The sequence below is a fragment of the Gossypium arboreum genome, chromosome 8, assembly GCF_025698485.1.
Source record: "Gossypium arboreum isolate Shixiya-1 chromosome 8, ASM2569848v2, whole genome shotgun sequence".
In the NCBI taxonomy this organism is placed as follows: domain Eukaryota; kingdom Viridiplantae; phylum Streptophyta; class Magnoliopsida; order Malvales; family Malvaceae; genus Gossypium; species Gossypium arboreum.
In genome coordinates this window covers 80448092-80468874 of record NC_069077.1, presented here as the reverse complement: position 1 = coordinate 80468874, position 20783 = coordinate 80448092, and the positions used below count along the sequence as shown (strand labels likewise).

Below are 20783 nucleotides of genomic sequence, written 5' to 3'. Positions count from 1 at the left end.
AATCCAACGAATAAAGGTAACTAAAAATACTCACTTCGTAACGCTTTTAAATTATATAGTTACTTTAGATCTAAAAATAACTATAAATATTTCCTTGGTGATGTTTTTAGTTCAAATTTTCGTAACTTTTAAATATCACAAAATAAATAAACATTTTGTGACATTTTGATTAGTCAACGTTACGCTTATAAGAGTAAGGAAATATAAACTTTTCGTGATATTTAAAATTGCACAGATAAAAGTACTGTTTTTATATTGTACGAAAATTTAAAATTTGATTTACTGTGATCTTTTGTGTCATTTTAAAACGTCTTGAAAAATTATTTTTGATCTAATGCAAATTAAAAGAAATTAATTAGATAACCATAATTTTTAAACTTGTATTTTATAAATCTTCCAAATATTTTAATTTTGGTATGTTTTTATTTGTTGATTTATTTTTCTCAACTTTACTAAAATTATTAAATTAAATAATAAAATTAAATCCATAATTTACACATAATATATAATTAATAGTAAATTTTAACTTAATAAATTTAATTGTTATTTTTAAAAATAGATAATTAATACTAAATCTAAAACTTATGTATAGTGTTGGATTAATAATAAAGATTGACCTAAAAAATGGTAACAAATTTACCCTTTATAGTAAAATGATAATAAAAGAAATAAAAAAGGACAAACATAGACAAAGAAAGTGTTGTGATTCCTCTTCTGTTTTTTCTCTCTTTCCATCTAAGTCGTTGACAGCTACAAATGTAGTTACCATACGACACTATTTTCTTAACTATGTAAAATTATGGCAGTTAACTTCAGCAACAAATCTTAAAATCTGCTAAGTAAAAGGTAGTAAATTGACTGTTTTAGTTAAACACCATTGCCTTCCCTTACACTCGGTTTCTTTACACAGTTTCCCAAAAGAACCATTCATCCCTCTAAGGTACCTCTTTTTTCTTTTTCATTTTTCTTGCAATTTGCCGGCCACCCATTTCTGCAAATTATCTAACTTCCATGCCCCGATGATAAACTTCCGATTTTCTTCATGCAAGTTTACTTTCTTTTTTTTTTTTTGGTTTCTTTTAAATAGATTTTAGTATTTTTGTTTTCTGGGATCTTCTTTTGAAGTTTTAGCTGCTCATATTTGATAATTTTTTTTCTTCCCTTATTGGCGTGTTGCAGATTAATGGTATTTTTTATTGAGGAGGAATCCAAAGAGTGAAGAAGCTTATGGGTTTTTCCTTTCTTTTTTTTTTCTTTTCTTTTCTGAAATCTGAAAGTTACGAGATTTTGTGCATTTAATAAGTACATAAAGAACTTAATCTGTAAAAACCTTTAGGGGAAAGGAATATTTTTCCTCGGATTGGTGGCTCAGGATGTGTCAAGAAAGCTGATCTTTTTGGTACTTGAAATTTTCATGAAAAAAAAAGCTTCCATCAACTCAAGTTTAGGGTTTTAAACAAAGAAATCGGGTTTCGGGCTTAGCCCCCAATTTCGTGCTGACCAAGAGCAATAAGTGTATTATTGGTTGCCGTTTTGGTTTTTTTTTTTTTAATTTATTACATAGCTTGGTTTTTCTAGATGTTATCATCAATGTCTGAAAAAGGCATCTTTCCCTCAAGGTTTCTTTTCTGTATTATAACCATTTCCATGCTTCTTTTGATCCTTTCTTCTGTGTTCCTTTTGCAATTTGGCAATTCATCTCTTATACCTCACTCTGTTTTCAAATTAATTCTTGCCAATGGCACGGTTTATTTGAAATCAAATGTTAAAAATGAGCTAAAGTTACCCTTCTTCTCAACTGAGTCCTCAAAAGTTGATGCTCAAACACTGGTAAGAAGTGGGGATTCTAGTTGTCATAAGTCCGGTTACAGGAAGAAAATGTGCGCTTACCGGCACCCAACTATTGAGTCCTGTGACACCAATCAGGCTCTTTTAAGGGTATATATGTATGACTTGCCTTCTGAATTTCACTTTGGGTTACTGGGTTGGAAAGGAAAATTGAATCAAGTGTGGCCTGAGGTAAACGACCCGAGTAGAATTCCGTCATACCCTGGAGGTTTGAATCTGCAACATAGCATCGAGTACTGGCTTACCCTAGATCTTCTATCTTCGAACATACCGAATGTGGTCAGACCTTGCGCTGCAATCAGAGTCACTAACTCGAGCCAAGCAGACCTAATCTTTGTGCCATTCTTTGCATCTCTTAGTTACAATCGGCATTCCAAGGTTCGAGGAAAGGAGAAAGTTAGTGTTAATAAAATGTTGCAGAATAAATTAGTTAAGTTCCTGACTGCGCAGAATGAATGGAAGCGATTTGGGGGGAAGGACCATGTAATTGTGGCTCACCATCCAAATAGCATGTTGGATGCAAGAGGGAAACTTGGCTCTGCAATGTTTGTGCTTGCGGATTTCGGTAGATACCCTTCTGAAATAGCAAACATTGAGAAGGATATAATTGCTCCTTATAGGCATGTCGTGAGGACGATTCCGAGTGCTGACTCAGCTCCATTTGACAAACGCCCAATATTAGTCTTTTTCCAAGGAGCTATATACAGGAAAGATGTAAGTTTCCTTCCCTTTATGAATTTAATTATCTACATGTCTGTTGCTTTTTGTCGTGTTGACTTATGATGGAAACTGCTACTATGTACATGGACATATGAAAGTAGTCTTGATGCACATTTAACTTCTTAAGTGATTGTTGAGCAATGTAAACATCAAAGGCCAATAGGTTAATTTTGGTACGTGTATTATGCTTTTATCACTTTACAGTAACTTGAAGTTCTCAGTATGCTAATTTTCTTCTAGGTTCTATTATTTGTTCGGAGATAGATGATTATTTTTCTTTTTCTGTTTTTTTTCTCAGTAACCTTCAAAGCCATCTTGTATTGTAGCCATAGCCCATTTTTTAGGTGACTATACATGTAGGCTTAGATGACTAAATGAAGGTACTAGGTGTAGAGATTTTCTTCGGTTTTTCAAGCACCCTGTGCTGGTGACACAAAGGAAAATAAATTAGGAAAAGGGCAGAGAGGAGGGATTGGGTTTTGTGGAAGGAAGTGCAGTTAGTTGGATCAAGCACTAGGCTCGTCATTCTTGGAAGATTAGGTTATTGTAGGAAGGGTATCCTAAACCAGATAGAGCAGCATTATCTTCTAACTTAAATGATCTTCCTTTGTGCCTTCAATTACATTAGTTTCAGACAGGGGTGCTCCATGACTGCAGTTACTGCCAGTATTTTATCAATATTGTCAAGGGTGCACCGCTCGCTCTAGGCGCTAGAACCCTTGTTTTGTCTCAGTCACAAAGCATAAAAAGAACCCTTGTCTTGTGCTATATATATTGTTATTTGTCAATATGCGTGATTTCCTTATGATCCATGTCTATAGTTGAATACACAAATATTGAGAAGTAGATTTCCTTGCTATCCCTTTCTTACTAATAAAAGTATATCTAATGAAAAGAGAAAAAAAAAAAAAAAGAAGGGTGAAAAATAAAAGAAACTAAAAAGAACTTCAATCAGGTGGGCTTTTTTTTTATGCCTATCGCCTTACAAAAAAGCATGTGCACTTGATCAAATGGGTCTTGTCTGAAAGGGTATGAGGCGCTTTTGTTGTCTAGTGCTAAGGCGCAGGCACGCCTAAGCATGCATCTTGACAACACTGCTTTTCATTTCAGTTTCAGGAGAAGTAATATATTAATTAGTACGCACTTCTTTTCTCTGAAAGATGGTTCCAAGTTTAGTTGTTCCCTGAAAACTTTTATGTGCATAAGTTTAATACAAGTGTCATATTCATAGGTTTAACAAGTGTCTTGGGAAATATTTAAATATCGTCATTTAAGCACTCGTAGATGAAATTGTAATTTCTTTCTTCATGGTAATTTAAGGAAAAAGTTCCATTCATGATGTGGCACAAAGGAAAGTGATATGGAGCAGAAGACTGGTATGTGTACATATGTAGATGTAGATGTAGATGTGTATGTGCATGTGTCTGTATATGCAGATATATCTGATTTCAAGTGCAGATTAGAGAAGAGGGAATAACACCCATGGTTCTTTTCAATATGTACTCTGATGCCATAGCAATTTTCCTGTCTGTTCTGTAATGTTAAACTGGAAGTAACAATTGTAGTTTAATGAATTTGAGTCTGAACTTCATATAGAAATGTGCCATGTTAGATCTCCTTCTACATGTATAATTTCTGGCTTGAAATTTCTATGCAGGGAGGTGCTATTCGGCAAGAACTTTATTACCTTCTCAAAGACGAGAAAGATGTACACTTTGCATTCGGCACAATTCAAGGGAATGGAGTCAACCAGGCTGGGCATGGGATGGCGTCATCCAAATTCTGCCTCAACATTGCCGGTGATACACCGTCTTCGAACCGTCTCTTTGATGCTATTGTCAGCAATTGTGTTCCTGTGATTGTAAGTGATGAGATAGAGCTACCATTTGAAGATGTCATCGACTACTCGGAAATTTGCATTTTCATTCGTGCATCAGATGTTGTGAAGAAGGGATATCTACTGAACCTTCTCAGAGGAATATCGAGAGACCAGTGGACCAAGATGTGGGAAAAATTGAAGGAAACCGTTCGGCACTTTCAGTATCAGTACCCATCCCAGCCTTGCGATGCGGTGGATATGATTTGGGAGGCGGTTGCACGTAAGGTCCCTATGGTACAATTAAAAACTCATAGGGAGAATAGATATCGCAGATCGAAGCGGATAAAATAAGCAACGACTCGAAAGGTTGAGATGATGTAACCTTGCATTCTATGGAGATTTACAGCTTCTTGTACATTTTTTTTTTAAACATTAAAATGAAAAAAAAAAAAACATGTTTTTGTTGATCTCTAATCTATGCTAAAAATGGAGTATACCTAATAGGTGATCATGGGCTGGGCCGGGTTTGAATCGGGCCTAAACAAAATTTTAAGCCTACTTTCTGGGCTTGGCTCAGCCCAAAATATGGGCCTAAAAATTTGTTCAAGCCCAGCACGAAAGAAAATTGTTAAGTTCGAACTCGGCTCGGCCCGACTCATATTTTTTTTTTTTTGCTTATTTCATTAAATAAAAAATTTTAAAACAAATATTAAAACTAGAAACAAATAAAAAATGAGACTAAAGTTTTATAATATTGAAATAATATTAAAAACGACAACAAACAACATAAATTATGTTGTAACCAAACCAATAGCACCAAAATAAAATAGTTGCAAAAGAACAATAAAACACCACCAAAACAACATCAAGGTTTATGGTTGATACCATTTTCGTACCACTCAACATAACAACTCCTAAGTCGGTTGTAACCAAAGCAAGTTCAGGAGAGAGGAGGGCAAGGCTCAAGTCCTTCGGTTGACTGCCAATATCAACTGAATCTCCATCCCCACATTGATCCCCATGAAGAGAAATTCTCCATATCTAGAACAAGGGTACCATTAAAAGGAAAATATAAGAAACAATAAAACCTACACGTCTAAGAGAAAGAGATCCCATGTTCATAGACACAAGGAAAAGAATAGAAAGAGAAAAGATTGACAGCATCATAAAATTACTACTAAAACTCTAACATGAGATTTTGAGTATCTTTACTACAACATAGGGTACTCAATATTTAAAATGAAATACCAGTTCAATTGAAAGTAGAATGTATGAACGCTAAATCTTCCATGTACTTGAATAAATCATTTTGCAAGAATATTAGAAAAAGCTGTACCTTTAAAAGTTGTACTTTTAGTTCTATTATGATTTTTCTTTTGGCCTAACTTAATATATTCTACCCAAAGAAATACCACTTAAAAAGTTTCATGTTAGTCTTAATTAAACCATGACATTTGCATCATAAATGGATTAGTCTACATTTTTTTGCCTAACATATTCATGTCAAATATATAATGGACATTTCAAAGAATATACTAATGTGAAAATATGACCTTTGTTGTATAGTATATGGAAAGCTTATATTCATGTCAAACATGTACCTATACCAAAGTATAAAAACAACACCAAAACAACACCAAACGGCATAAAAACTCCACAAAAATAGCACTAAACAACACAAAAAATAGCATCACCAAGAACACCAAAATAGCACCAAAAACTTACAAAATATAATCAACCAACCAGACCAGAATATCTATACATTAACCAATCAACATATTTTGTAACAGCCCAATTTTGGGGCCTAGTCGGAACAGTGGTTTCGGGACCACCAATTCGAAGTCAGAGAAAATATTTTATTAATATTTTAGACTTATAATAAGTTTATATTAGTGCATGAAAAATTTGGTGAAATAATTTTAGCATTTGCTTGCTTAATTTTGAAAAAGAACTAAATCGCATAAAGTGCAAAAGTCTTAAATTGATAGCTAAAGGTGTTGAATTGTTATGAACCTTAATTTGGGAGTCTTTAAAGGAAAAAAGGACCCTTAAATCTTAGCTGGCCAATCATGAGAGATAAAAATGTTGAAAAGTCAACATTAGGTATTTTGATGACATAATGTATGATATAATAATGCCCTAAGCCTGGATATCATCTTTTTCTTTCATTCTTTCTTCATTGCCACCGATTTTTTAGCCATTTTTAGGGGTTTTGAGCGTCAAAAAAATTCAGCAACTCATTCCTCTTGCAAGTAAGTGATTTTAATGGCTTTTCTTGAATATTATTGTACTTTTGAGACCCTTGAAGCATGAGCTTTCAAATGAGGGTACTATTTTGCAAAATTATTAAGAGTTTAGAGTTTTGTCATGAAAGAATTTGTAATTTTTTCTGAGTTTTTATGAAAGAAAATGAGTATTGGGTGTGTTATAAACAACTTTTGAAAAATGTGTTAGCATGAAAACACCTAAAAGGACCATTTTGCATAAGTTGTACAATAGATGATATATGTGTGAAATAGTAGAAATTTAGGGTTACTATAAGAGAAAAAAGGGGTTCGGATAGGCTTAAGATATGAAAAAATTCGATAAAAATCAATTTTCGGGTCTAGGGGTAAAATGGTCATTTTGTCAAAGTCTAGGGGCAAAATGGTATTTTGTCAAAGTTTAGGGGCAAAATGGTCATTTTACCAAAGATGTGAATTTTCGATTGCAAAAATTTATTTAGTGGCTAAATAAATACATTTTGCTATTATAGATCAAGAAATACCAAATCCGAACCTAGATCGGGGGAAAGCCAAGTAAATCGACAAAATCGACTAGTCGCCACATTTTGTAATCCGAGGTAAGTTGTATGTAAATAATACAACTATATTGCTTATTTATGTGTTGAATTATATTTGAATTAATATAGTGTGAATTGCTTGATTGTGGAATTGAGAAAATATGATGATAATAGGGATAGTAGAATTCTTGTTTGAACCTAGGAGATAAATCGAATATTCGTGCCATGAAAAATGGGTTGTTGTGGGCTAGTGTAAGACATGGCTGGGACATGCATCGGCCACATTATAAGAGCTAGTGTAAGACCATGTCTGGGACATGGCATCGGCATCGAGACAAGTGCTAGTGTAAGACATGCTTGGGACATACATCGGCTACGAAATGATAGTCAGTGTAAGACCATGTCTGGGACATGGCATCGACTTGAGATATGAGCCCAATGTAAGACCATGTCTGGGATATGGCATTGGCACCCTACCCCATGTTTGAGGCTTATCAAATATCCGGTAAAGTTCCAAACGGTTCAGCGGTGAGAGATGCAGTTTAAGCTAATAAGCAAGGTATAACCGTGTTGTGAGTGGTACAGGTGCCTATTCAAAATACATGAGATATGAGCTCGATATATGCTATAATATTTATATGGATAGTGATGAGTAAGTTATGCTTATGCCTATTTTTGTGTTACAAGCATGTTGAAGAATGGTAAAATTCTTTTTGTATATTTATTTATTTGCAACTTACTAAGCTTTATGCTTACTCCCTCTCCTTTCCTTTTTCTTATAGTGCTGCCTGGCTAGTTTGAGAATCATTGGACGTCAGAGGAAACAATCACACAATCAGCCGAAGCACTCGGTATAGTTAGACTATTTGTTTTTGAGAATGGCATGTATAGGGCTAGACTTCGATGTTTGGAGTCTTTGAAAATTGGCCAAATGTGTTGGCATGGGTGAATCCCCTCTATTTGTATTAAGCCTCAAATGATGGCTAATATTCATTTTGATATATGAAAATGATGTTATTTTCATGGATGAGTAAATTGCACAAATGAAATGTTTTCTATTGTGGTTGATCTGGTTGTATGAAATAGTCTTGTATTGGTTTTGGTTGCTGTTGTGTAGGTTGTGTAAGTAGGGTGGCAAGGAGGCTTGGTAAATAGCCTTATTTTATCCACATGGGTAGGCACACGGTCAGCCCCATGGGCATGTTGTCCGGCCGTGTGTCCCTTGCACGTAAAATTTGCAAGTCGGTATGCATGATAGTAAACGCACGGGCAGAGACACGACCGTGTGTCTCAGCCGTGTGAAGGGCACGGCCTAGAACACGGACGTGTACCTTGGCTGTGTGTCCTTTAAGAATTGCTGATGTTAGAAACAAAATGTCCAGGTTTTTACACATGGGCTAGGACACGGGCGTGTCATGGCCGTGTGAAGGACACGGGCCAGGGACATAGGCATGTGCCAGGCCATGTAAAAACCCATGTAGGTGTGAATTTAGAATTAATTCCACACGGGTGAGAGGCATGGGTGTGTCCTTGTATTGCTTAGGCCGTATGAGTCATACGGGCCAACAGCACGACCATGTTGTTTTGGTCACACGGGCGTGTGCCCCTGTGTCAAGTGTCATTTTTCTAAAGTTAACTAAAGAATCCGAGTTGGTTCTGAATGATTTCCGATTTGTGTTTTGGGCCTCGTAGGCCCATATTAAAGTCGTGTTGATAAACTTGAGAAAGTTTTAAATTTGTCCAAGTCTTGGAGACTCGGAATTGGTCATAAGCACGAGTTTAAGTTAGGTAACGCCTCGTATTCCATCCCAGAGTCGGATACGAGTATGGGGTGTTACATATTTAATTTTATAACAAACTATAAATTGTAAGCTAAATTAAATTGTCAGCAATTAGAAAGGAAACCTAAAAAGCAATCGAAGAAACATCATCCTCATCGTCCTCATCGTCATCATCATTCTTGCAACCAATTTCTAACATTAAATAAGAATAAATAATTAGATAATCAAATTGATAAAAAAATAATATAAAATTACAACAATAAAACGAGAATAATAATTACCTGTTGAAAATCCCTTAGCTCGCATCCAATCATCCAAGCAAACAACGGCTTGAACCATTTTTGGCTTAAGTGAACTCCTCAATGGTGTGATAACTTTCTTACCCATGCTAAAAGTCGATTCAGAAGCTACAGTCGATATTGGAATTGCTAAAAGATCACGAGCCAATAATGAAAGCTCATTGTATCGAACTGAACTTTTGCTCCAATAATCCAAAACATCTATTTGACTATTCAACTCAAGCTCCGGTTCTTCCAAATAAATGTCCAACTGTGACTTTTCACTCTCAGTGCTATATTCATTTAAATACCGTTTATAATCATCACTCTCATCAAAATCTCCCCCAAAATCAGCACTATTAACATTGTGTTCATCCAAACTAGAATCAATAGGATTTTTATCCGAAACATTAGAACTCCCAGCCCAAGAGGAAGACGTGGATTTGGATTTCTTAACATAATCGTCAAACAAGAGTCTAAGATTGCTAAGAATGGTTTCAACAAAATCTGAAGCATGAATACCATAGATTGTAGTAAAGCAGTATTGCACATAATTCAACTTATAACGAGGATCTAAAATTACAGCACATGACAATATCAACGAATACTCAGCCCAATATATATTAAATTTCGATTGCATTGGCTTAACCATTGGAGTTAAAAATGAATAAGGACCTTTAACTGTATCAAGCAAGACCTTGTGAACCTTCCAAACCCCTCTAAAATAAAGATTAGCCGTTGGATAATTAGAACCAGAAAAAACACAAGTCACATCATAAAAGACTTTCAAAAATTTGCAAAGAATATCAACATTTCTCCACTCCTCGTTAGAAAGTGCAAACATTTGATAATCTTTATCCCGTTGGCCCCAATAATCTAGCACATCTTTGTAGTAAAGATAAGAAAAATAATTAGAATTCCATCTCACACACACATCTTGACGCAACTTTTTGGTCACATTCAAATGAAAACTTTTGTCCGCCATATCATAAAATCTTTTCCTACGAAGTCCCGACTTTTTTATGTACTTAATTCCATTTCGAATCTTACCAACAACATCATCAGCAAGTTCCAAACCAGCTTTAACTATAAGATTCAATATATGCACAACATCTAACTTGAAAAAAAAACACCATCACACAAAATAGCTCGGTTTGCATGAAAACGATTTTTAAGGCAAGAAACCATAACATCATTATAAGAAGCATTATCCAAAGTGATGCTAAAATTTTTTTTGACTATACCCTATTGAGATAAACATAAAACAAGTTCATCTGCTATGTTTAAACCATCATATGGAAGAAATAAAGCTCTAAACCTTATGATTCTCTTTTGTAGCTTCCAATCTTTGTTAACCCAATGAAAAGTAATGCAAATATATTCATCATTAGTATGCTCTGAGTTCCAATTATCGGAAGTTAGAAAAATTAAACCAGGTGCTTTAGCCAACTCTTCTTTAACACGATCTCTCTCTTATGCATAATACATTAGGACATCCCTAGCAGCTGTATGTCTACTTATATTCTTAAAATTAGGAGTAGCAATTCTAATCATGTATCTAAATCTTGGCTCTTCAACTGTCCTAAATGAATGCTTGCCACACACAAGAAAAGTAGAAACAGCTTGACGACACTCATCAACATAAAACTTGTAGTTTTTTTTATAGATGGAACACCTCCTAATGATGGTTGAGTGGCTATGGTGTACTGAGTGATGTCCTTATTAACTTTTTTCAAACAGCTATTTAGATGATGTCTTAAATGAGAGGTTCCACTAGAAGATTTAGTAGAGAAGATAGTCTTACAGTGATTACATTGTGCCTTCAATTCATTTTTGTTCTCACATTCAAGCTTTGTCATTTCATCCCACACCTTTGAAGTGATAGACTTTTGACATTTGAGAGCACTTTCATACTCATTAAACCCATTTTCCACAGGTATAGGAGTGTTCGAACTAGCCTTAGTCATAAAAACTCAAGTCTTGAAATCCAAATAAACCAAAAGATTTTATAATTGTTCAACAATTGTATATAATATATGAATTATTCCATATTATTATTTACTATCATAAAATGTTAGCCTAGCTTAAAATCAATTGTATATAATGCATGATTAGCATAACACAAGAAAGATAGAGAAAAAGGAAATAAATGTGTGTCAGAATCTGACACATTTACATATATATAGAAAAGACAAACATATAAATAGAAGAAAAGAACTTAAGCTATGATGATAAGAGAGCAAAAAATGTAGCAATGATTTGATTTGATTTATAGATTTACAAATGAAAGTCAAAAATAGGAATTTGAGTGGTGCGTCTATAACCAAAACGGATTCACACAATATAAATTTAAAGCTAATATTATTTTTTGCTTAATTACATTAATATGCAATAACTGGTTTCTTTCAACACAACATCCATACAACTTCACAAGATTTGGATGCTGCAGTGCAGATTTCATGCCTATTTCATTCACGAATTCGTGATTTCCCTGCTTAGATTTTGAGGAAAGTTGTTTCACTACAATAACTGTTCCATCTGATAATAGACCCTGCATTCAGCAGTGAAAACAACAAGTATGTATTTAAACACTGACAAGTTTTTTAATTTTAATCATACAAAGGCATGGTTGTAAGCACTGTATATACTAACATAAGATTTTCAATGGAAATATTTTACTGCTTCATTCTTATAGCAAATTTTTTGTAACATATAATGACCTCAAAATCATTTTGCAACAATGTATGCATCTCAACAGGAAAATCCAGAGGACTACACAAAAATGACCACTTATATGCACCCATAATATATTTGAGGAAAGCAGTGGCTAGTGTTAGTAATGCTTTAAAAGTAAAATTTAAAAGTTCCTAGCTAAAATGTAATCTATCAGACCAACTTTGGATCATAACCTTGTGTCATCTCTACATATTAACATTGACAGACTAGACTATAAATTCCTTTTGATTCATTGGAGTTTGATCATAGATTTTTTATGTTCAAATTGTCGAAAACCATGACTAATATATATTTTTTAAACCTCTTTCATCCTACAAATCCAACCCTGACCTAAAGATACGAACTCAAGATCTCCTAGATGAAGTCATAAAGCTGTAAGTGCTAAGCTGTCCCCTAGGAGACCATGATGAACATTTTTAACAGATGGTCAAAACTATATCATTTTGATATACTCACTTATCTTATAGGCTTATACATGCAACCAAAGCCACCATCGCCAATTTTGTTTTCAGTATCAAAGCTCTTGGTGGCAGCTTTAATCTGTCTTAGACTGAAAATTCCTATTTGCAGATCCAGGCCTCTTAGCTCTGAAATGAATCCAGTGTTAGATGTCATAAAACAAATTACATAAAATATGTTAATATCTTTTTGCATGATAATTAATCCATATCATGATTTTTGACAACTACGACACAAAACTGAACAATCCAAAATAATGTCACAGAACTCGAGTAGAAGCTGCAACAAAGTATTTTACCTATAGCCTATCTACTATGAAATACATGCATAATATAAAAGTTGAAGTAACAAATTTACTAATCTATGTATGTTTTCCACAAATATTCTGTAATATAACAGACACAAGCAATACAAAAATCTTCTAAAACATCATTCTTGTCTACTAACAACAAGTACTATACCCGTATCAGCCTTATCTGTAACTTTATGTTATTATAGCAAAACAGAAGAATATTATGGAGTGTTATCATAATACATATATACATACATACATGCACTTACGCAATAGAACGAAAGAAAAGGGTTGGCTAATGGCTAGCTACTGGTCCTTTTCACTATTAGGCAAAATGAACTAAAAAAAAGAAGAAGAAGAAAAAGAAAGAAATACCAGACTTACACAAATTCCTATTGACGAAATACTAGGGCTAGCTACTGGATTCTGGAATTTGGGATTTTGAATCTTGATTTTGGAATTGGGTGGAGGTGGATCGGTGGAGGTGGTGAGTTAGGGCTTAGGGATTTTGAAGCTTGATTTTGGAATTGGGAGAAAAGAGAGGGCACGATCTAGAAAGTGAAACATGAAAGTTAAAAAGTATATTTGATTAAAAATATATATATATTTAATGTATAATTCGGGCTAGGCCGGGCTAGTGTCGGGCCAAAAAGCTTTACTCGAGGCTCAGCCTATTTTTTAAAAGGGGCCTCGTTTTTTTCCCAAACCTATATTTCGGGCTTATATTTTTACCCAAACCCTCCCATTTTTCGGGCGGGCTATCGGGCCGGGCCAAGTAGCCTAACCCATGATCACCTCTAATACCTATTTGTTTATGTTAAATTATAGGGTAAAAATTTAAAGGTTAAAATATGTTTTATGTTTCTATACACTTAAATTTAATTTAATCTTTGATGAACATGGATATAAAAATTAGGTCTAGTTACATCGTTAAAATTTTTTGTTAAAATATTTATTGTGATATTTTAAAACTAAAAGAAATATTTACTTAATAATCATATAATAATAAAAATAATTTTGAAAATTCTAATTCAAACATCAAATTTAAGCACAATAAAAAAATTAAAATTGAAATTTAACTATTTTTCTATAATGTAAAAAAGAAGTAGCACAATGCATTCGGTATTAATAAAGGGAGGTCTTTTGGACATTTCTTTTGTATAAAATGATTATTTGTTTGTCTAAAATTATAAACTAATAATTTGAAGATTAAAATATACTCCAAGTTCCTATATATTTTGTACATTTTAAATTTAGTCCCTTTTTTGTTTTTAAAATTTAGTTCCTCTACTTTTCAAATTTAAAAATTCAAGCCCAATTGTTACTACCATTAAAATTTTTCTATTAAACTTTTGTGTGATATTTTGAATTTTTTTTTAAAAATCACTTGGTAATAATGTAATAATAAAATAACATTGAAAATATTTATTACTATTTTTCGAAAAGCACTCATATGAACTTATCTTGATAAAATATATTTTTTCTATTAAAATAGTATTCTCAAGGAAAATCAACACCAACCTTTTGATTGAAATTAGCAATATTAACTATTTAGACTTACTAATGACATTATAAAAGTAGAAGGACCAATTTATGTAAAAAAAAATACTAAAGTATATAGATTAAATCTCAAGTTTCAACATAGTTTAGGGGCAAAAGTTGAAATTTGATTAGTTAGAAGCCACATGTCAGCCTATAAGGCTCTTAGCACATTCAAAGCGAATAGGGATCGCAAGTAAAAAGTGTTGATATGTGTAGACATCAACATTGCAAGCCAGAGGAAAGTGCTCTTATTGATACGAGGGCATCGGACCTATTCATATTGGAGAAAGCCGGGGGTAAACTTGGTTTCTCAGTGAGTGAGTAAACTAAGAAGATCAAGACTATGAATTCCAAAGAGGTTCCGACTATGGGAGTAGCACAAGGAGTTGAGCTACAGATCGATCAGTGGAAAGAGAAGGAAGACTTCGAGGTAATCCACTTGGATGATTATGATTTTGTTCTAGGCTTGAATTTCTTTGATTGGATTAATGCTCTTTTGGACAAAGGTATTGTTGACAATCCAACTAGCTAAGGATATTCTGTATTGGAGGAATATTGACTTGATAGACGTGAGTGCTATGCGAACCCCCTTGGAAATGCTAAAGGGGCAGAAAACTAATATGAAACCTATTGAGTCATTAGAGGGGTTACCACCTAAAAGAGAGATGGGTTGTGCGTCAAACTTTGGGGGTAAAGTAATGATGCAAACTGGACAGACGAGACGAGTAAATGCAACGAGCGAGGTACATTTAAAACACTTTGGTAGTGTTTTACATTTTGACTTACCATTGACTTGGCAAAGACACAGGGACCCTTTTAGAGTTCTGAAGCGAGTAAGCCGAGAGGCTTACAAATGAAAACTAACAACAAGCCTTAAGGTGAACTCGATGTTTAATATGAGCATGCCTAAGCCTATTTGTGTCGACCAAAAGGATCCTAATAGGAGCAAGTCACAATAGGGTAAGTAAGTGCGGTGACCTCTTACGATCAAGTTGAAAAAGAGAAATACAGTTCGAGTTAGGCGACGACAGAGACATAAGCTGAGGCAAATGTTTCAAGAGGTCGGATGACCCAACAGAAAGAAATTGCAAATCACTTGAGGTATCAAGACCGTTCTGAGACGAGTCAAACCAGTGTCATTCTGAGGATACGACGAGGGTTTTATGAGAATGGGTGAGGGAGAATGTTACGAGCTGCTTGTCAAAATCCGTGACCATTGCGCATAATGCCCTATAGAGGTCAACTAATTAAATGGTCTCATTTGACCCACATAAACTAGCCCAATTCATGGAACCCGTGGAGAAGCTCATTTACTTGAAGTCTTGGTAGCCTAGTGAAACACTCCAGTAAAACAAAAGTTACAAGAGTAAATAATGTAAATCCTAAAGGGATAAGATTGTAAAGAGTTTAAATCCTTTAGAACTATTAATTGTAGATGGGAACCAATCTTAATAATGGATGTAAATCGATTTGTATTGTTGAATTTGGGAGAGCTCAACTATAAATAGAGACCTCCCCTTCATTTGTAATCATTTTATTCTTTCTAAGTTAATATATTGAGAGTGTTTACTCAAACAGTTGTTGTGCATTCTCTTTTTGTGGCATTCTTTATTCATAGCTTTTTCCTTTTCAGAGTTTGCTTCTGCTATACGTTGGGTGCCTTAGTGAATTTCTACGAGAATTCTCAATTTTCGAGAGTTAGGCTGACTGAGGAGCATTTGAAGTGAAGGAATCGCTTAAGGCCACGCGATTTGCGAGAGGAAAAGTCTAACCTCATGACACAAGTATGTAACATGGGTGTGGGTGTGGTAACAAATAATATATTTAAAAAAATATTTTTTTAAAGTTTTTCATGTATACAGAAAATCTTTGAAAACTAATTTTTTCTAGAGTTAGTTGCCTCAGACATCTTCAAACTATGACACTCATTTTAAATTAGTCCTTAAACACTAACATATTTTAATTACATTTTCAAATTATTGATGTTATATCAATAAAATCCTTTAATTCTTGAGATAATTAGTTTAATCGTTAAATGAAACGTCCGATCTTATGCGACATAATTTAAAATGAAAATTTAAAAAATGAATATTATAAAAATATTGGTTTTGAGGTTTCTAAAGTCTTTACAATCACTTTTTTTTCCATTGTACTTTATTTTTAAAAGTTATGCAAAGAACATTTTTTTAACATTTTCATTTTAAATTATCCCACATAAGATTTTTTGTCTAATTTAATGGTTAAATAAACAATTTTAATAACAAATAGACCTATTAATATAACATCAATAGTTTGATTATGTATTTAAAAGAAGGTGTAGTGACAAGTTTAAAATATTCATTATGTTGGGTGCAATTAAATTTTATCTCTATAATCATGTTTCGATATAAATCGAAAAACTGGTAAATCAAACGAAATAAGAGCTTAATGACTTTGGTAAAATAAAAAAAAACTGAAGAGATGGAATATTTTATTGTCAAATTAAAAAACAAATCAAATTGAGTTAAGTAAATCCATAGAAATAAAAAACACTAGGACAACATTTGTGTATTGCTCTACTTAGGACCTAGATTTATACAATGTATATTGAGAAAAATCATGGTAGAAAACTTTGAAAAATGTAAGAAAATCCGACAAACCCAATTGGAGGAAACATCTGAGAAACCAAAAAATCCATTTGTTGTTTTCCCTTTGCATTAGTTATACCTTCAACAAACATCCTTTGCTGACAAAGAAGGAAGAAAAGAATAGTTCTTTGTTACCACAGAAAATATGTATTGAATGTATTTTTATGGATATTTAATACAATCACGTACTTATACTAGAAGTAACTACTTCACTTAATAGCTAACTACTTTGCCTAACAACTAGATAACTTCTTTAACTAACTGTAACAGTAATAGCAATAGTTGGAATACTCATAACATGCCCCGTGCTCAGTGACTTTATTTCCTTCTTGTAACTTCATGACTGTTGGTAAGGACTTTAAGCTGACCTCTAAACTTGGTGAATAATCTTGCAGATAACAGTTTGGTAAAGATGTCTGCAATCTAATCTTGACTAGAAACATGTCCAACTTGAAGTGATCCACTTCTAAATTTCTTCCTAACAAAGAACAAGTCCAGCTCAACATGTTTGAATTTAGACTGCAAAACAAGATTCCCTGCTACTGCAACAAAAGCTGAATTATCGCACCATACCAATGCCTTGCTCTTAATTGGAACATATAATTCAGACAACAATGACTGAATCTAGATCCTTTTTGTAGTGACATGAGCAAGACTTCTGTACTCAACCTCAGCTCTAGACCTTGAGAGCACTTTTTGTTTTCTTAAACTTTAGGAAATTGGATTCCCTCTAAGAAACACACAATATCCCGAAGTTGACCATCGATCATCAACAGTTGATCCCTAACTCGCATCTGAATATCCTTCAAGCAAAAGTTTCAAAGTTTGAGTGAACCTTAACTCATGATCCAAGGTATCCTGAAAATAACGCAAGATTCTTTTGACAACTTTAAAGTAGAGATCCAATAACTTGTGCATAAACTGACATACTTTATCAATAGAGAAGACTATGTCTAGTCTGGTGATCGCAACATATTGTAGAGCACCTATTATGCTTCTGTAAAGATGTTCATCTTCAATAGGACTTCCTACGTGAGCTGACAAATGGCAAGTAGTTATCATTGGTGTAGTAGAGCCTTTCGATCTATCCATGGAGGCCCTTTGAAGTAGATCAAGAATATATTTCTTTTGATTGAGGAAAAGAACATCTTGAGTGTAATTAACTTCAATTCCCAAGAATTAACTCAGCTTTCCTTAGTCCTTCAAGGAAAACTGAACATCGAGCTCCTTAACAAATTGATTGATTACATGGGAGTCATTCCCAATGACAATAATTTTATCCACATATACTAGAACATAAAGCAACTGGAACCCCTCACTATGAATAAAAAGAGAATTATCAGCTTTTGACACTTCAAATTTAGTAGCTACAAGAAACTCCTTTAGCTTGTGAAACCAAGCTCAAGGTGCTTGCTTAAGTCCATACAAAGCCTTTCTTAACCTACGTACTAATTTCTTTCCATTACTCTCTTGTTGCTCAAAACCCGATGGTTGCACCATGTAAATTTCTTCATGCAGATCACCATTCAAAAATGCCTTATTGGTGTCCACTTGCCTTAGAGACCATGCCATCGAAACAAAAAGTGCAAGAACTACCCTAATCATTGTTGGTTTGACCACAGGGCAAAATGTCTCTTAGAAATCAATGCCTGCCTCTTAGAGCTATCCTTTAACCACCAGCCTACCTTTGTATCTAGCCATCGAGCTATAAACATTTCTCTTTACTTTAAAAATCCATTTACAACCTACTGCCCTACGACCTTCAAGCAAAGGGCATTAGATTCAAAGTGTGATTGGCGAGTAAGGCATCATATTCTGTCTGTGCAGTTGCCTTCCAAGCAGTACTTTTGAATGTTTCTTCAATAGACACTAGCTCATTCTCAGTCAGAACTAACGAGAACACTTTAGGTTTGAAGATTCCATTCTTCAATCGAGTTTGTATGTCATGTGAATTCAAAAATGTACATAACGAATAAACAGACCTGTCAAGACTGCCAAGTTCGTCACATGGAGAAGTAACATTAAGACAAGCTATTACTGATGGTTCTACAAGTTGACACCCAGGAGAAGATCTAGCTACATCAGCTGTGTAATAGCCCGTTTTAAGGTCAAATTGGAATAGTGGTTTCGGGACCACAAATCCAAAGTCAAAATATTTATTTTATTATTTTAATAAGGTCTACAACATGATATATTAATTATGTGAAATTTTTGTTAAGAAATTTTACCGTTTAAATGCTTAATTCGGTAAAAAGGACTAAATCGCGTAACGTGTAAAAGTTGAGTTCTATTATTTAAAAGTATTAAATAGCTATGGTTTATTAATATGGAAGTCCTTATTATGTAATTAGTCCATTTATAATGTAAGTGGACATTCTTGAACATTGTTTAAGTGATTTATAAGTTATAATTATAAGGTTAAAATGGTAATTAATGTTTAAAATCATTATTATAATAAAATAAAATGTGTATTTTGCATTCATCTTCTTCAAAAGGAGAAAACCAATCAAATTCTAGAAGAAAAAATAAGGCTAGGGTTCGGCATTTCTTTTCTCTATCAATTGGGTATGTATTTGACTCCGTTTTTAATGATTTTTACGTTTTTTAGATCGTTGCTACGTATTCTATCTAGCCTGTACCTTAATTTTTGAATTTTTTCATGATTTTGTAAAGTTCCATTGTTGAATACTTGAGTTCTTTGATGTTTAGTGAAAGATTATGAAGGTTTAATGATAGATATACAAGTTTTGTAAAGTGTTTTCTGACAAAAATGTCAAATAGGGATTAAATTGTGAAATTGTAAAATGTGGTGGTTAAAAGTGTGATTTAATGAAAGAAATGGGCTGCTAGAAGTCCCTATGAAATTCAGCTACCATGGGAGTTTGGTTTAATTGTGTAATTTTGCATTTTTATGTATTAAGGACCAAATTGCAAAGTAGTCAAAATCTAGGGGTAAATTTGTAATTTAGCCAAAATGAATGTTTTAGGCTAAATTGAATTAAATGAAAGTTTGAATGAGTTAATTTGATATATTATAGATCAAGATAAGCAAATATCATTATTAGATCGGGGAAAACGAAAAGTTGACAAATAGCTGATAGTTTTATCCGATGATATGAGGTAAGTTCGTATAATTAGAATTGAACTTTTATATATTTGTAATTATTGAAATGACTGTATATGATGGTAATATTTGAAATATAAATGCCTTATTGATATAATGTATTTGTTACTGAGTCCCGTTTGAACTCTATAGATTCATTGGATACAAGTTACATGTTATAGGAATTACCGTTTTGGTCGAGCTCCTACATTTGTTGTAGACTCACCACAGCTCGTATGAGCTTACCGATATATCAGCTCGTAAGAGTTTACTGTTCAGCTCAATAGAGCTTACTATTCAGCTCAATAGAGCTTACCGTTTCAGCTCGATAAAGCTTACTGTTCATCAGCTTGGGAGGAGCCTGCCGATCATGGCTCGAAAGAGCATATATGAAAAAGAACTGATGGATTATTGACATTGTTCACTCGTGTATCCTTTGAAGTTTTAATAGGTTCAACTGGCCTAAATACTGTGTATACTGATAAGATACAGGTTATAAATGTTATTAATGTTATATATATATGATATGTGAATTTGGAATGATACTAAGCATTGTATTAATGGATGGTTACATGTATTTTTATAATGACTAACATGTGATGAATACTTGTGATTAGGTGTTTGTAAATTGAATTGGTTGCACTTTAAGTATTGTTTTGATTATGTATAAATGGTAAGTTAAGTTCCGGATTATACAGACTTATAAGCTATAAAGCTTACTCTGTTTCTTTCTCTATGTTTTATAGAGGCTCGTTAGCTCGCTAGTTTCGAACAAGTCAGAGTTGCACATCACAGC

At 33.6% G+C, this 20783-nt stretch overlaps 1 protein-coding gene across 2 annotated transcripts; it reads left to right on the top strand.

Moving 5' to 3' along the window:
- Nucleotides 1–720: 720 nt before the first annotated feature.
- LOC108467238 (probable arabinosyltransferase ARAD1) lies at nucleotides 721–4861 on the top strand. 2 transcript variants are annotated; one of them, XM_017767827.2, is made up of 3 exons: nucleotides 722–940; nucleotides 1180–2562; nucleotides 4226–4861. In XM_017767827.2, the coding sequence occupies exons 2-3, from the start codon at nucleotides 1579–1581 to the stop codon at nucleotides 4736–4738; spliced, it is 1497 nt and encodes a 498-aa protein (XP_017623316.1). In that variant the 5' UTR covers nucleotides 722–940; nucleotides 1180–1578; the 3' UTR covers nucleotides 4739–4861. The 2 variants fall into 2 exon arrangements, with proteins under 2 accessions (XP_052874314.1, XP_017623316.1); XM_053018354.1 differs by having other exon boundaries at nucleotides 721–2562.
- The last annotated feature ends 15922 nt before the right edge of the window (nucleotides 4862–20783 follow it).

Excerpts from the sequence above, each read along its gene's own strand:
- LOC108467238 (XM_053018354.1), top strand. The coding sequence starts at position 1,579 with ATGTTATCATCAATGTCTGAAAAAGGCATCTTTCCCTCAAGGTTTCTT. Across the intron at positions 2,563-4,225 it reads GAGCTATATACAGGAAAGAT|GGAGGTGCTATTCGGCAAGA; the intron begins GTAAGTTTCCTT and ends ATTTCTATGCAG.